This window comes from Mchenga conophoros, linkage group LG17, assembly GCF_057382185.1.
Source record: "Mchenga conophoros isolate Kocher_MC1m ecotype Shallow Benthic linkage group LG17, M_conophoros_male_GT1.1, whole genome shotgun sequence".
Lineage (NCBI taxonomy): Eukaryota > Metazoa > Chordata > Actinopteri > Cichliformes > Cichlidae > Mchenga > Mchenga conophoros.
The window spans coordinates 4125434-4139113 of record NC_140542.1 but is presented as its reverse complement, the minus strand read 5'-3'; the positions used below and the strand labels follow the sequence as shown (position 1 = coordinate 4139113).

The following is a 13680-nucleotide window of genomic DNA, read 5'->3' as shown; positions in this document are numbered from 1 at the left end:
TGGCTGGAGAGGAATTATTTGCCAACGTGCTGGTTCCCACTGCTTCTGAGTTGGAACAAATGCTGCAAGCATCAGACAGCTGAAGGAGGCTGTGCACATGCAGCACGTGTGGCTACATTTTAAAGTGTATGTCTTGCATGTATGTGAAAAATCCCTTTTATCTTTGTTGTTCTGGTCTGCCCATATCTGGGAATGAATTTCTCACCCTTAATGCTCATGTTTAGAGCTGTTATAAGTTTACCAGCTCACACAGGACACAGGTTCCCTGCCTAGCAGCTATATCAAAGTGCTTTGCAACACTGTAGTTATTTATTCAGCATCTTTGTCAAGATGTTTAAAAGTGCTAAGGGACACAATACGCAAAAAACATTTCTTAGGCAGCACAGGCTCCCAGAGGTAAGCACCGTCTGCTCCGAAGCATAAGGTTCTGTGCACTGGTATAACTGAATCCTCCACTAAAACAGTAATCTCACTGAGACTGAGATTGTGAGATTGTCAACAGGAGGTAGCATCCAGTTTTACTCATATTTATTTAGAAACAAATTCCTAGCAAGCATCTTTACAGAAATACTGTATCCATGTAGTGAGTACACACCTTTTGTGATGGACTCATAATGTTTAAGGAGTCTGTATTTCATGTGGGAACATAATGGCACAAGCACACGAACATTTAGCACATCACATTCTGCTCTTCACTGTCACACATTCGTTCAAACTACCATAAAGCTACTGCAGCTACATCCTGAGAACCCAAGAACAAAACACAAAATTCTTATAAGGTGTTCTGCCTGTTGACCTCTGACCTGACTGTGGAGAGAGCAGCTCTTCAAAGCCCTCCCTGAAAAAAAACTAAATTGCACATATTAATTAGCTTAACAAATAAAATAAAGACATTTAAAGATCTATTTTTCCATAATTACCTGGTGTTTTTCTTCTGTGGTGAACCTATTCCACTGTGGCCTGGAGGACTTGCATATCGTGCTGTGAGACTGAGGAAAAAGCAGAGAAGATGGGCAACACTGTTAACACAGTCAGATAAGAAATAAGCCCAGTGACTTGCTGGAATTTTCTTAATCCATGTCTTAATGTAATAACGTGTGAGAGGGGAGCCATTCAGATGTAAGCATAGGAGGGGGAGAGAGATGGACCAAGGGATAGAAGAGAAGAAGCATGTGGTAAATACTGTAGCATGCCAGTGCACATTTCTTTGATTTTTCACATGATGGCTCACACATGTTTGTTACCACACACTTATGACTAGGCCAATAACATCTCCTAATCCATTTATAGGGCTGTTGACACACACACACACACACACACACACACACACACACACACACACACACACACACACACACACACACACACACAACAACTTTCACAAACAATTTTCTGAAGGCATGGTTTGAAGAAACACACAAGACAGAGGCAAAGGAAATACCCACAGCACCAGTCACAGTTAGTCATTGGCAGAGATGGGAATGACTGTTACAGGAAGGAAACTCTATTCATGTTTGACATGTTTGTAATTAAGCAACTTGTAGAATGTATTTTCAATAAAGATGTGCTTTTACTGACCATTTGTATATCTGGTAAAGTCCTTCTCAATTACCATGGTAATCTGACCTGCTTTTAAATGTTAGCTCCTACGTCATTTGTTTGTTTTTTAGTGAGAAAATAGACTTAAAACAATGGAAACATTAGCTACCTACTCCTTAGCTGCCAAGATGTTAACATACTAGTGTACTAAACAATAATCTGATGATTAAATGATGTTAAATAAAAGCATATAAAATAGATAAAATTACAAAAATGAAAGATAAAAAATAAACATCAAATGTTCAATTAGGCATATGTGATGGCAGAATCATGTTACTAGCTAATGACAATAAAACAAACAAAGATGACAAAACTTTCAATGACCACAATAATTGTGGATTCTAACCAAATCAATGCTTTGCTAGCAGCTGCTAGCCCTTTGTCCGGAAGACACATTTAACTGCTACATATTAGACAAATTTAAGCTAGTTCCCAGAAGAAACCCTTTGAACTAACATTACCTTTCACAGGCTGATCACAGGTGGAAACCTGAGCTTTCCAATCATTGTCTTGATGAATGAGAACAAGATGAAGTTCAGTAGTAAAACCTTGAATCTGTCCTCTACTCAGAGTTTGCAGAGCTGCTTCGGCTGAAGGACAGAGGAAGCAGCAAACACCAGCAGTCTGTTTAGATCTCCTTCTTTTCTGACAAATGAGAACAACTCCTTCTCTGTTTTGTGTTTGTGGGCTGCTGGTTTGGCACTGGTGACTGAAAGTGGACAAGACGGACAATAAACTACCTATACTGGGTCATTGAATGAGGCACAGCAACTATCTTCTGTAAGTTCGCACCACTCAGCTATTCATAAAACTGATTATGAAAAAGTGCTAACAGGTTTTACATTATGATATTTCAGGCACAGGTGACACCCACCAAAAGATGATTAAAAAAAGAAAAAACTGGTTTAAAGAAGAAATGACTACAAAACCTGCAGTACAATTATATACTACAGAAATGAGGATTAGGGTTCAGCAAAATCTTTAGCTGTTTCCTACTTTAACAGAATTTGGCCTAAAAATGTAGAAGTACAATAATAGGCTGGTCTAGGCCTTTTTGCAGTGATTTGATTAAATATGCTGAGTACACATACATCATTTTGTAGAATCAATGAGAGCAGAAGAATCATTTTGTTCATAAGTTAAACTATGAAGGATTAGGCCCTTTTACGGTGGTGGGAAAATTATTAACTTTTCAACTGTCCATCTTTACTATAAGTTCCATTTCTCTCTCTCATCTTTCTCCATTTACACCTCTTGCTCCAGACAATTAAATTCCTTTTTAACCCACCTGTGATGAATGCAGAGCTGCAGTACATCTCTAATTGCCTTTGCAGGTTTTCATGACACCTTGTTATTCTAACAAGCTCCTGAGCAGAGAGTAGAACGCAATTATAGTGACGAGCACCTTTGCATCATGTTAATAATGAACTATGTAATAAATGATACATCAGTGAATACTCGCAACAAGACACCCACAATGTCATCTCCTAGTAGCATGTAAGTGTTCCTGTAAATATTCTAAGAGGTCTTTACTGCACAAAAAAGCCAAGGTGTGACAGTTTAGTGGAGCCTGTCACATGCTAAAGTGCTCTATCAGCATTTTGGGGGGAAAAGAAGGTGGAGTCTAAATTTGTGCATTGTATTTCTTTCTAAGAAAACCTTTTGTCCTTCTGCTCTCTGTCCTTTCTCTCTTTTTACCCATACTCAGAGTAAAGGGCTGTAAAAGGCATGGATGAGGTAATATCTAAAGGGAACAGAAGCTGCAGGAGTATAACGAAAAGGAAAAATAATGCGGGAGTTCTAGCAGTATATGGACAGTAAAAAAACCTAGAGTGTTGTGTTTTTTTCCATTACAAGACCCATCCTTACCCTCACTTCCAACTATATTAAATGTAATGAAACATGAAGGCAATGGTATAGTCTCCAGCCTGGGGTGCTAATCCAACCCACAACATTCCAGATCATTCCAGTGTGGAAAAAAGAAACACCAGAACACATGAGGGCAGGATCAAGAAATGGTGATGGAATAGGGGTGGTAGAGACGCGAGGGGTGGGGGATTACAGTCTGTCACTTTTCATTGTATACAACATACATCAACGTGGCCTCTCTTTAATAGTCCGCGACACTGCAGTGCATATGCAAGCCATATTGGATACCATTGCTGTGCTATTAATTTCAGTTTCAGCTTCCTGGTAGCCACATCGCTGAGGTCAGACACAAACTAAAACTGATGGGTTTCAGAGCCAAAACATGAGGCATCTGTGTGCTCGAATCACTGTGATGATAGCAGGTAATAAGATGTCATCTGACCTTGACATCAGGGGATGAATTTCCAACAAAGAGCGTTCAAGCTTGAGTATCTCACACAAAGCCACATACCTAATTCAGCATGTATCAACTCCACATCTACTTTACAATAATGCTGGCTAGGCAGCAGTTTCTAAGCAACATGCTGCAAGTAGTTGAGGAACTTGAATGTCACAACACCAATAAAGTAACACACCATTCAGTAAGAGGTTGAAAGCACCAGCAATGTGCAAAAATGATTTCTGACCTGCCATTTATTCCTTTACCCATTTATGGGTAAAGGAAAACCAACCACCTCTTAGTAAAAGATGAGATGCAAACAGCAAATTCATCACTATTCCACATCTTCAGAGGCATTATGCCACATGACCAAATGTGGTGCCGTGTCCAGAATAACATAAAAACTGCATATTTTGCCACTGGATTGGAACATTCTGCAGGACACAGTAGAAAATTAAATACTGCTATAAAATCAAGAACAAAATTTCCAACCAGGTGCATAGCACTATTGGAGCTGGAGCATGGATAATTAGCTTCAAATACATACAGTACAAAACTGGGTTTTTACAGTGTAGTATCCCATTCATTAAATAAGCTGTTGACAGACTAATGTCTTGAACACACTTCATTTCAACTTCTCACTGGCAAACATCGTGTCCGTATTAACAGCCTATAATAAAAAGCTAAACATAAAACATGTCATATAAAAGGCTAAACCAACAAACAAGAGGAACTGAACAATTTACCAGTTCACAATGCCACTGAGACTAATCCATCCTCCTCATGTCATCGTGTAATTTCCAAATATTGTCCAGTGCCTGGATGCTACCACACACACACACTCTACAAGATCCAACTATACCTATGAGATGAGTCAATCTTGGCCAGGATGCTTGCTCTCCCGTATGGCAAGCGGCTCTTCCTGTCGCGAGACACAGCGGTGGGCAGACGCGAGGAGCGCCATACCAGTGGGTCAACGTGGTCGCCCCGGGACATGGCGAATAATAAGAGGGAGGGTTTGCTGTGCCCTGCCAGGCCTGGGCCCCCCTGCCTTGTAGAGCACTGAAAGACTGAAAGACTGTGGCTCGGGGCTGTCGTGCTGTGTCTGATGGGGAGTTCCCCTTAAACACATACAGAGTCACACTCATCTCATCCCCTGCCCTGGAGACACCAGCTAGGCCAGCAGGTGCTGTCTATAGAAAGCTCCCATACCACAACTACAGATGAGCAGCAGCCCAAATGAATCTCTGTGTGTGAGTGTGTATATATGTGTGTGTATCTCTGAGGAAGAGATCATTTGCAAACTTTAAAACAAAATCCATTCAGACATGTTAAATCTTCAGGGTCGACTGGAGCTTACGGGAGCTTGCAAAAATGAGAATTAAAGTAGATTTCCATGAATAGATTTAATTACATTTCCATGTTTTGAGAGTGAAAAGGAAGTGGAGCCTGCACCAGCCAGACATGAAGCCTCACACAGAAGAAACTTACAATGCTTTAATATCATCTGAATTAGACATAATATGAAAAGTAAATGTCTCCCTGTGCTCTGGTGGTAATTACTCAACTTCATGGAGTCTGTGTTTCTTTAATATACAGTGAAATGTTCCTGTTCATGTGTGTAATGTATTATTAAAATATAGTAGTACATGTGCTGAAACTATGAAGCTATGATACTCGACTCAGCATATTACTTTAACACAAGTCTAATTATCTGATTATCGTTGCGGTTAACAAAACCCCTAACAATGAATGAATGAATGAATGAATGAATGAACAATTACGTTGTGGCGATATGAGAAATAAATCCTGCGTGTTGCCAATGACATACATTAAATTATGGAAAGTGATACTCGGGGAATTTGGTTGAGAACATTAAATCACCCGTTTATGATGTTTGAGTCATGCATTCATGACTGGCTCATTCTGACTCACACACTGACACTCAGACACACAATTCAGAACTGTGGGACCTTCTTAAAACATTGCTTTAAAAACCAGCAACAGCTCATGAGATTTCAATTGATGACAGGTCAAATTATGTTGCATCTCTAGACTGTTCTTAACACAATATTTTTCCTGATTTGAAAGCAACATTATCAATGAGTTCCTTCATTTCCATCCTTCCTTCTGACCTTTGCAGACTGTCTTCAATCAGCTATGGATGTTGTCACATTTTGATAGCTTATTTTTCACAGACAGACATGGACTGATCCTCTGACCTCTAGAGACGGACCGATCCGGACCGATACTGACCTAAATTACTGGATCAGATATTGGAGAGAAATAAAAAATGTAATCGATCCATCAAATATCAAAAAAGCACCTCACAAAACTTGCGACATGGCGTAACTCGGCTCATAACCTTAGCATGTCGGAGCAGTATGCTTCACGTGATAGAGCGGCTGTGGCGTGTGAGACCTGTCGGTGGTCTGGTTGAGCATTTGGAGCCTCGCTACCAAACCGGCATTTTATCCCAGAGAGAAGTAAAACAAGTGTGTAAGTTCATCTCTGAATGTTTGTAAAGCATTCCAGCATTAGGCTTAACAACCGATATATGGAGCGACTTGCCTCTTCTCTCTCCCTCCCTCTCCTGCTGCTACTTCAATCATGAAACTGATCAATGATCAGCTGATCAGCTTTTCTGTCGCGAGTCCGTCTCTCTTGTTTGTTTATCGCCCACTTGGCGCCAGAAAGAGGAAACCAGCGGCTGAACAACAGCAGCACGTTTAAGCTTGATAAGCTGTTGTTAGAATTTATTTATCATTACTTTCTACACCAGGATCTTTTTCTACGCAGCTGACGCTGGTAACTGTGCAGGGGTGGATCTAGCAAAGTTTAGCCAGGGGGGCCGAGAGGGCATGAACAGGGACAAGGGGGCACATAGACATACTTTTCTTTCTTATTCTCATTTAAAATGTGTAGCTTTTAATAAATAATTATCTGAATCTTACATCCAAAGTTTTAATCTGATGTAAAACATATAGAAGTCCATTACTGTATATAGTACCTATTAAGTCTAATATACCCTAGTAAGCTGTAGTACTTTTTCCTTTGGGAAGGTACCATCTGTGCAGTCTGCAGTTCTGTTGAAGAAAGATGTTGAATCTATTTAATTATTGTGGAAAAATAATAGATTTCTGTGCATTTTTTATTTATTTATTTATTTTTTTACACGTGCATTAAATTAAAGTTGATTACATCGATTAAGCATCACAAGGGTGTGGGGTGGTTCCCTATTTTTTTTTTGCTGGAAGTTTGCAACCCTATTAGTTAGGTTGCTTAATATTTCCACTAAGTACTCTTTAAAATACCAGAATAGGGAGGATGGAGCAGGTTTAAGTTTATTAGATTGATCAGTGTTGCTGAACTATAAAATATTTTGGGTGCAGTGTATTTTTTACATACAGGTATAACAGAATAGCGTTAGTGGGTTTTTTTTTAACTTGAGTATGAACTTATACAAAATGCAGCAAGATATTAAAAAAACAGTTTTATTGATTTAAAAAATACACTATATTGGATTCATATCAGTATCGGCAGATATCCAAATTTATGATATCGGTATCGGACATAAAAAAGTGGTATGGTGCCATCTCTACTGACCTCCACTGTGGCCTTCAACATTATTCACTTATTAGTGCAGAAGAGAGAGACACTTCTTTGGTTGAAACAAATTCTTTCTTGAGATCTAAACTAAAAAAAGATGAGGAAATGTGCAGCTTCTGTAATGGCTCGTTAAGTGTGTATGTATTGATTCGTCAAGTCTGAAACTAGGTTGACACAGCGATGTGCTTCCAACAATTCACTGTTTTGTGTATGTGTGTTCAAAAGAGAGAGAGAGTGAGAGCATTCACCACCTGTTGTGGGGGTGGAATAAAGAGGGTGGGAATGGGAGGCAGCTGTGCCCCTAATAACCCCCCTAAGACACGATACACTGACCCCACTGCCACCATCTCCTAACTCAACCAAACACAGTGAAGTCAAAGCTCTCGACAGTATCATCTTACTCACATGCCCACTCCTTAAATACTGAGACTTAACTCTGTTATTGCACTGGTTTAATGCATATACTCTCTCTCTACAGTCACACACTAATGGAAAACATCACAGCCAAACCGTGTGGCTGTGTAGTAACTCGATCTGGCCGGGGGGAATGCTGCTCATGTGTGGCATCTCAGGCCTTCTTTTAAATGCTGCTGTGTCTATTTACATCACACAAGTACAGGCCTTCTTTGCTTCTGCTGCCTTTTACAGCGCTCATCCCTCTGTAGGCCAACACTTCTGCTGTATAATCCACGTCTTCTTATACTGTATTTCTAAATAAACATACAACAAGCATCGTCATATTAAACACCTCTGGGGTCCTCACCTGATGAAAAGCCATGAAACAGTTCTGCAACATCTTCTAGCTTATTATAGCTACCTTAGTACTAAATGATGCTGTCAGCTTTTGCACTGAAGTGCTTATAAAGCAAATGTTTGGCATTTATTTTCTGTCAGGCACAAAAAATGATCAATGATACTCTCACATGTGTTTGTTAAACACAGGCTCACAGGCTTAGATTAGATTTCTGTTCAATGGATGGTCAGATTAGAACCTGAGTCAGGTCTGAGATGTACCTGTGTGCCAAGTCTGGTTTCTCAACTCTGTGAGGAGTATGTGTTTTGTAGTGAGATCAGAGACTAAGATTTCAATACTTCATTAAGCACTTTGGGTCAGCTTGTGTTGTTTTAAAAAGCTCTACAGTATATAAATCAAATTGAGTTGACTAATGTAGCTTCTTTGCTTTCTGTCAGCTAACTTGCCTCGTCTTACACATGGAGCTGATGCAGCAAAAACCTTAATCATCATCTTTGTATCTTGTTATTCATTTCCTGCACCACAGAGAGGAGGTCACATCCCTCAGTTTTCTGTTTAGAAAAACTGTAACAGGACCTAATTGAGCATCTGAAAGTGATAAATCAATGAATATTGCAACATCAAGCATGCATCCCAAACAGGCAGGCAGCACAAGGGAAGCAAAACAAAGACTGATCGGCATGAAAATCTGTGTCCATGTTTAGTGTAACATACCTGGATTGCATCTCTTGTGATTTGTGGCTGCTGGCAGATGATGCGGTGCTGCTGGTCTGCTGGCTGAGCTCCACCAGGGACTGGTAATACTGCTGCTGTTGCTGTTGCTGCTGTTTGTAGCGTGACAGGATGAAGAAGAGACCCAGGATGCTCTTTAAGTTGCCATTCCTGATTTCTGGAAGGTAAAAATGGATTGTAAGTGTTTGCCGTGTTAGTTATTTTTAACAATTCCTCCATCATACAGCCATGGACCTACAGAATCAAATTCTCTATGAATAGAAATGTGACTTCAGTCTCAAGCTCAGTCATCGCGAGCGTACACGCAGAGCACACATGTGCGATCTGCCTGCATCCATGTATCCTCTAAATCTACCTATGCATTTTCTTGGAATTAAAGTATTTTCTGCAAGTGAAAGTAATCAGCCAAAGATAACATTTTCCCAGAACATGTATTTTGACTTTCAAGCACTATAAAACGAGCATATGCTGATTGTGGAAGAAGAAAAAAACACTCAGGGACAGAGCTCAAGAGCAGCTGTTGTGAAGCAAACGTAAGTATTTAAAAAGAGCAATTACATAAAGATACACAGAGTTATAGAATAAGCACTTCAGTTACTTAACTGTATTTAGCAGGAATGATTAAGGCCACTGCTCAGAAGAAGGTCCAGCTGTTATACTGCAGATCCAAATAAAGCATCTCTAACCCGAGCTACACACAGCTGGATAATTTAGGAGCGGTGACCAGTAGGGAACTACTACTCTGATGTATTACTGGCACAAGTCTGTTGGACAAGCAGCCAAAATATAAAAGAGCTACTTTGTTTATAGTTCTGCTCTCGCCATGAAATAAGGAAGTGACTGCATGTGCTGCTGGGTGAGGGTAGAAGTGACACATTTCTGTGTACTGATGAAGGCAAAACCATTCAAATGCGTGAGATAAAAAGGAAGAATGAACAGTTTGGATTTTATTATCTGAATGACAACTAAAATGAAACAAGCTAGAAAACAGCAGCCCTGATAACCACGAATGAATCACCATATTCATGCTGCAAAATGAGCTCACAGCAGAAAAGAGTAACAAACAACAATAATAAGATAGAATTCACGTTTTGGATATTGGATCTTCAACAAATAGCAGAGCTGCAGATAAAGTAACTTCTTAAATATGCTGAAGAGGCAACAGAAAGAATCCTCTAATCAATAAGTCTATAGTGTAAATCTTACCCTGAACACTTTTGAGTTAATCTCAGACAAAACTCAAACAAATGCTTCCCTCACACACACACACACACACACACACACACACACACACACACACACACACACACAGACATAGTGCTGAAGTAGGATCCAGTCGGCGATGAGGAAAAAGAATTGATCACTGGCTAACGCACCCGTTTGTGAAATGGGCTTTTCATACCAAACCCTCAGTGAGAGCTGGCACACAGAGGAATGGGAAGAATGGCAGTGGCTGACACAGGGTTTTTACTACATTTTTCAATCTGGTGAGGAACAAACATTCCCCCGGCCATCCGTGGCTATGCTGCAGAGGCTGTGAAAGTTAGGGAAGATTAATCTCTTGGGGGCGTTTCCTATTTTCTAACACCCAGAGGTGGTAATATACACTAGGCCTTTGAGAGAATCAGAACAGAAAACGCTTTCTGTGCTTTAGGGAAAATAACGTTGCAGATTCTGCTGCACTGGGACTAAAACTGTTTTGCAACTTGTAAAAAAAACCCCAGCCCCCGCTGAAATGATACTGTTGAGGACAAGAAGCAGAATAATGCTTTATCGATCCAACAGAATAAGTGCTTTTGTGGAAAAACTCAGCAGCTCATTTTCTTTAAAGAAACTTTAACAGGATGCAGGCTTGGGCCAAGGTGACAATACCAACCACGCAATTCAGCAATGCTAATTTCTATCCCCCTTTTGAGAAGATGTTGTCTTTTCACATGCCTTTAATTTTTGGTGGATGATCTAGTTCCTCTTTCAAATTATCATGTAGCATGTAATTTCCATTTAGACAGGGGATGAGTCCCAGATCTGTTAAAAGAGCCATGTAACAGCGTTGTCCCCTGCAAATGACTTTAGAGGTAATTGGCAATGACAGACATGTTTTGGAGCCAGCATGACTGCCATGCATACTATGTTCACGGGCCAACATTTTATTCTAGTGCAGTGAAACTGTAAATACAGCAATCGTTTTGTGAACATGTGCACAACCAAAGGCTGATTTGTCTTCAAAATATTTGTGTTGTTTAGGAAAGCAGGACTAACAGTTGTAACCTAAATTGTGTTTAGAATTTAGGTATGAAGATGAATTCCTGACGTCACTATTCTGCCATATTTTCAGTTACTTTTCTGGCAAGAGTTTCTACACAAATTACTCAGCTTATCATCTAACAAAAGCTCTGTATGAGTGCCGGCTTAAAATGTGATGTGAAACTCTCCCGGTGAGCCACCTTTTTCTGTCCATTTAGAGTAAAAAAAAAAAGAAGACTGCAGGATTCTGTGAGACACTAATGGCAGTTTGGTAAAGCTCACATTAGACATTTTTTGTCAGAGATCCATACCTGCTTCATGCCAGCAAGTGTCAGCAGGAGAAATGCTGCTCTGGAGCATTTAAAGAAGAAGTTATTTAATGAAACAGCGAGGCTAGGCAACACATGTCATCACTAATAGCCTGTGTTGCCTCCTTCACTTTTCTCATCAGCAGCTTCTGCCTTCTCTTTACTTCCGTAAGCTTTTTCTAAATAATTGTATTTTCTAATTTTTTCACGTTTTCCATCATTGCACCTTTCCTACCTCTACTTGAAAGGCTTGGGCCCTGCCTTCTGATCAGAGGACAAGTGTGTACCCGTGGTTGATCTTGTCCTAAAGCCACTAATGAAAAGGACTTTAATGTGCTGAGTAGGTCATACTATAGGTTTCCTGGTAGCACTGGAACCAAAAAGAGCCTGTCTTTTTAATAGCCTCAGTGGGTGAGACCCTGCATTGGAAAGAGTGTTTAATGACCTGCTGTACCCCTCAATGTAACCAATTATCAAGTGTAGGAAACATGTGTTTGGGGGCTTTACACCTGCTTTTAAGGGTGGAAATGCTACACTGAACTTCCTGAAGATAATTATCGCATTTGAAGAGGTAAAACTTTATGTTGCCGCTTTGAGATATTTTGTGTCCAAAAGGGTCGAACTTGACCATGTGTTTTAGTGTATGAAGTTTGTCTTTATAACATGTTTAAGTTGACAACACAGCAGCATGCTCTCAGTAGCAGTGCAAACATTGGAAGCTGCAATTTCAAACATATTAATAATATTAGTGCAACTAGTATGGATGCTAAGTAGGCTTTAGGTGATGATAGTGTAAGTTGCAACAATGACTGAAATGTATCCTTGCAAAAATGTCAGATTTAGTTAGTCATGAGGATTTATGTCTGGGATCAGTTTCCACTGTGCCAACACATCCGGGAGATCTTAGGTTATTGAATTTTAATTGGAAGTCTTTCTTTGTCTCAAGTCTTTAGTAAAAAAAGCCACCATCATCCTCCTCTGTAGTGTGTGGACTCAATTTCATTAAAGCCTATAAGTCCCCTCGGTGAAATGTTTGTACGGGGACTAAAACACTCTTCAATGAGACGACTTTTTCCGGAACTTTGGTTTAAAGCCTCCCACCAGTGAGCTGCAAGGAGACTTCTGGAATAGTTATTGCAATAAGTAGTTTCTAGGTTCCTGTATGCACATCAAGCCTCCCACTTTATTTTATTCCCACATCTTGTAAAACTATAATAAAGACTGCATATTGCCAGGAAAGCCCTGGGCAAATTCAGTTAGACATGAGAGGGCAGACACGGCTGTCTCATTCAAGTCACAAACACAACCAACACATGCTCAATAGAAGAATGACCAAGAGAAGCCAGCAAATGAAATGCATCAGCAACAGCAATGAACAGGGTAACCAAATAGCCCATATATTTACAGACCCACTTTGAAATTCCAAGCCCAGCAAGTCACTTTGCTGTTTTTAGTGTTGTAACTGAGCATGGAGAATTTAGAGCTGTCGGTCAGTGTGTCAGCCTGTTAGGCTATTTCTGCTGCTCGAGATGTCAAGGGCAAGTTCAGCCCATTAATATTTAAAGGGAGCAGAAACAACATGGGTCGGAGCAAGCACTGGTCCTTGTAGATGTGCATTGTGAGTATAAACCTTTATGAATATGATATAACCATCCCAATACGTACTGACAGAGAAACTATTAAATGTTCTTTAAGATCTCCGTACTTTGAAACGTAACAATAACAACGATTTCATTTATTAAGGGGAAAAAAGCTACGCAAATCTACCTTTCCCTATATGAAAAAAGTAATTGCCCCCAAACCTAACTGGCTGAGCAGCAAAGACTGAAATTAGTCTTTCACATCACTGTGGAAGAATTTTGGCCAACTCTTCTTTGCAGCATTTTGTTAATTCAGCAAACCTGAAGGATGCTGGTTAGAGGTCGGCCTGTTAAAAGTCATGCAAAGCATCACAATCAGATTTTATGTCCTGAACTCCATCTTGTTCTTTTGAGTCGTTCAAACGTGAATATGTGTGTTTCACTGTCCTTCTCCTTGTCTAGCAGAGATCAGAATTCATGTTTTCATCAATGACAGACAGTTGTCCAGTTCCTGAAGAAGCAAAGCAGCCTCGTCACACTACCACC

General features: G+C 40.0%; 1 protein-coding gene across 5 annotated transcripts in view; it reads right to left on the bottom strand.

Moving 5' to 3' along the window:
* Nucleotides 1-13680, bottom strand: part of nav3 (neuron navigator 3) — a 183389-nt gene that overhangs the window by 94066 nt on the left and 75643 nt on the right. For 4 of the 5 annotated variants that reach the window (XM_085253065.1, XM_085253066.1, XM_085253067.1 and 1 more), the window contains exons 5-6: nucleotides 8985-9159; nucleotides 921-989 (exon numbers count right to left, since the gene is read on the bottom strand). In XM_085253065.1, the coding sequence (XP_085109191.1) occupies nucleotides 921-989; nucleotides 8985-9159 (244 nt within the window). Of the gene's footprint in view, nucleotides 1-920; nucleotides 990-2060; nucleotides 2198-8984; nucleotides 9160-13680 lie in introns of those variants that run through there. The other variant, XM_085253068.1, reaches the window with a different exon arrangement.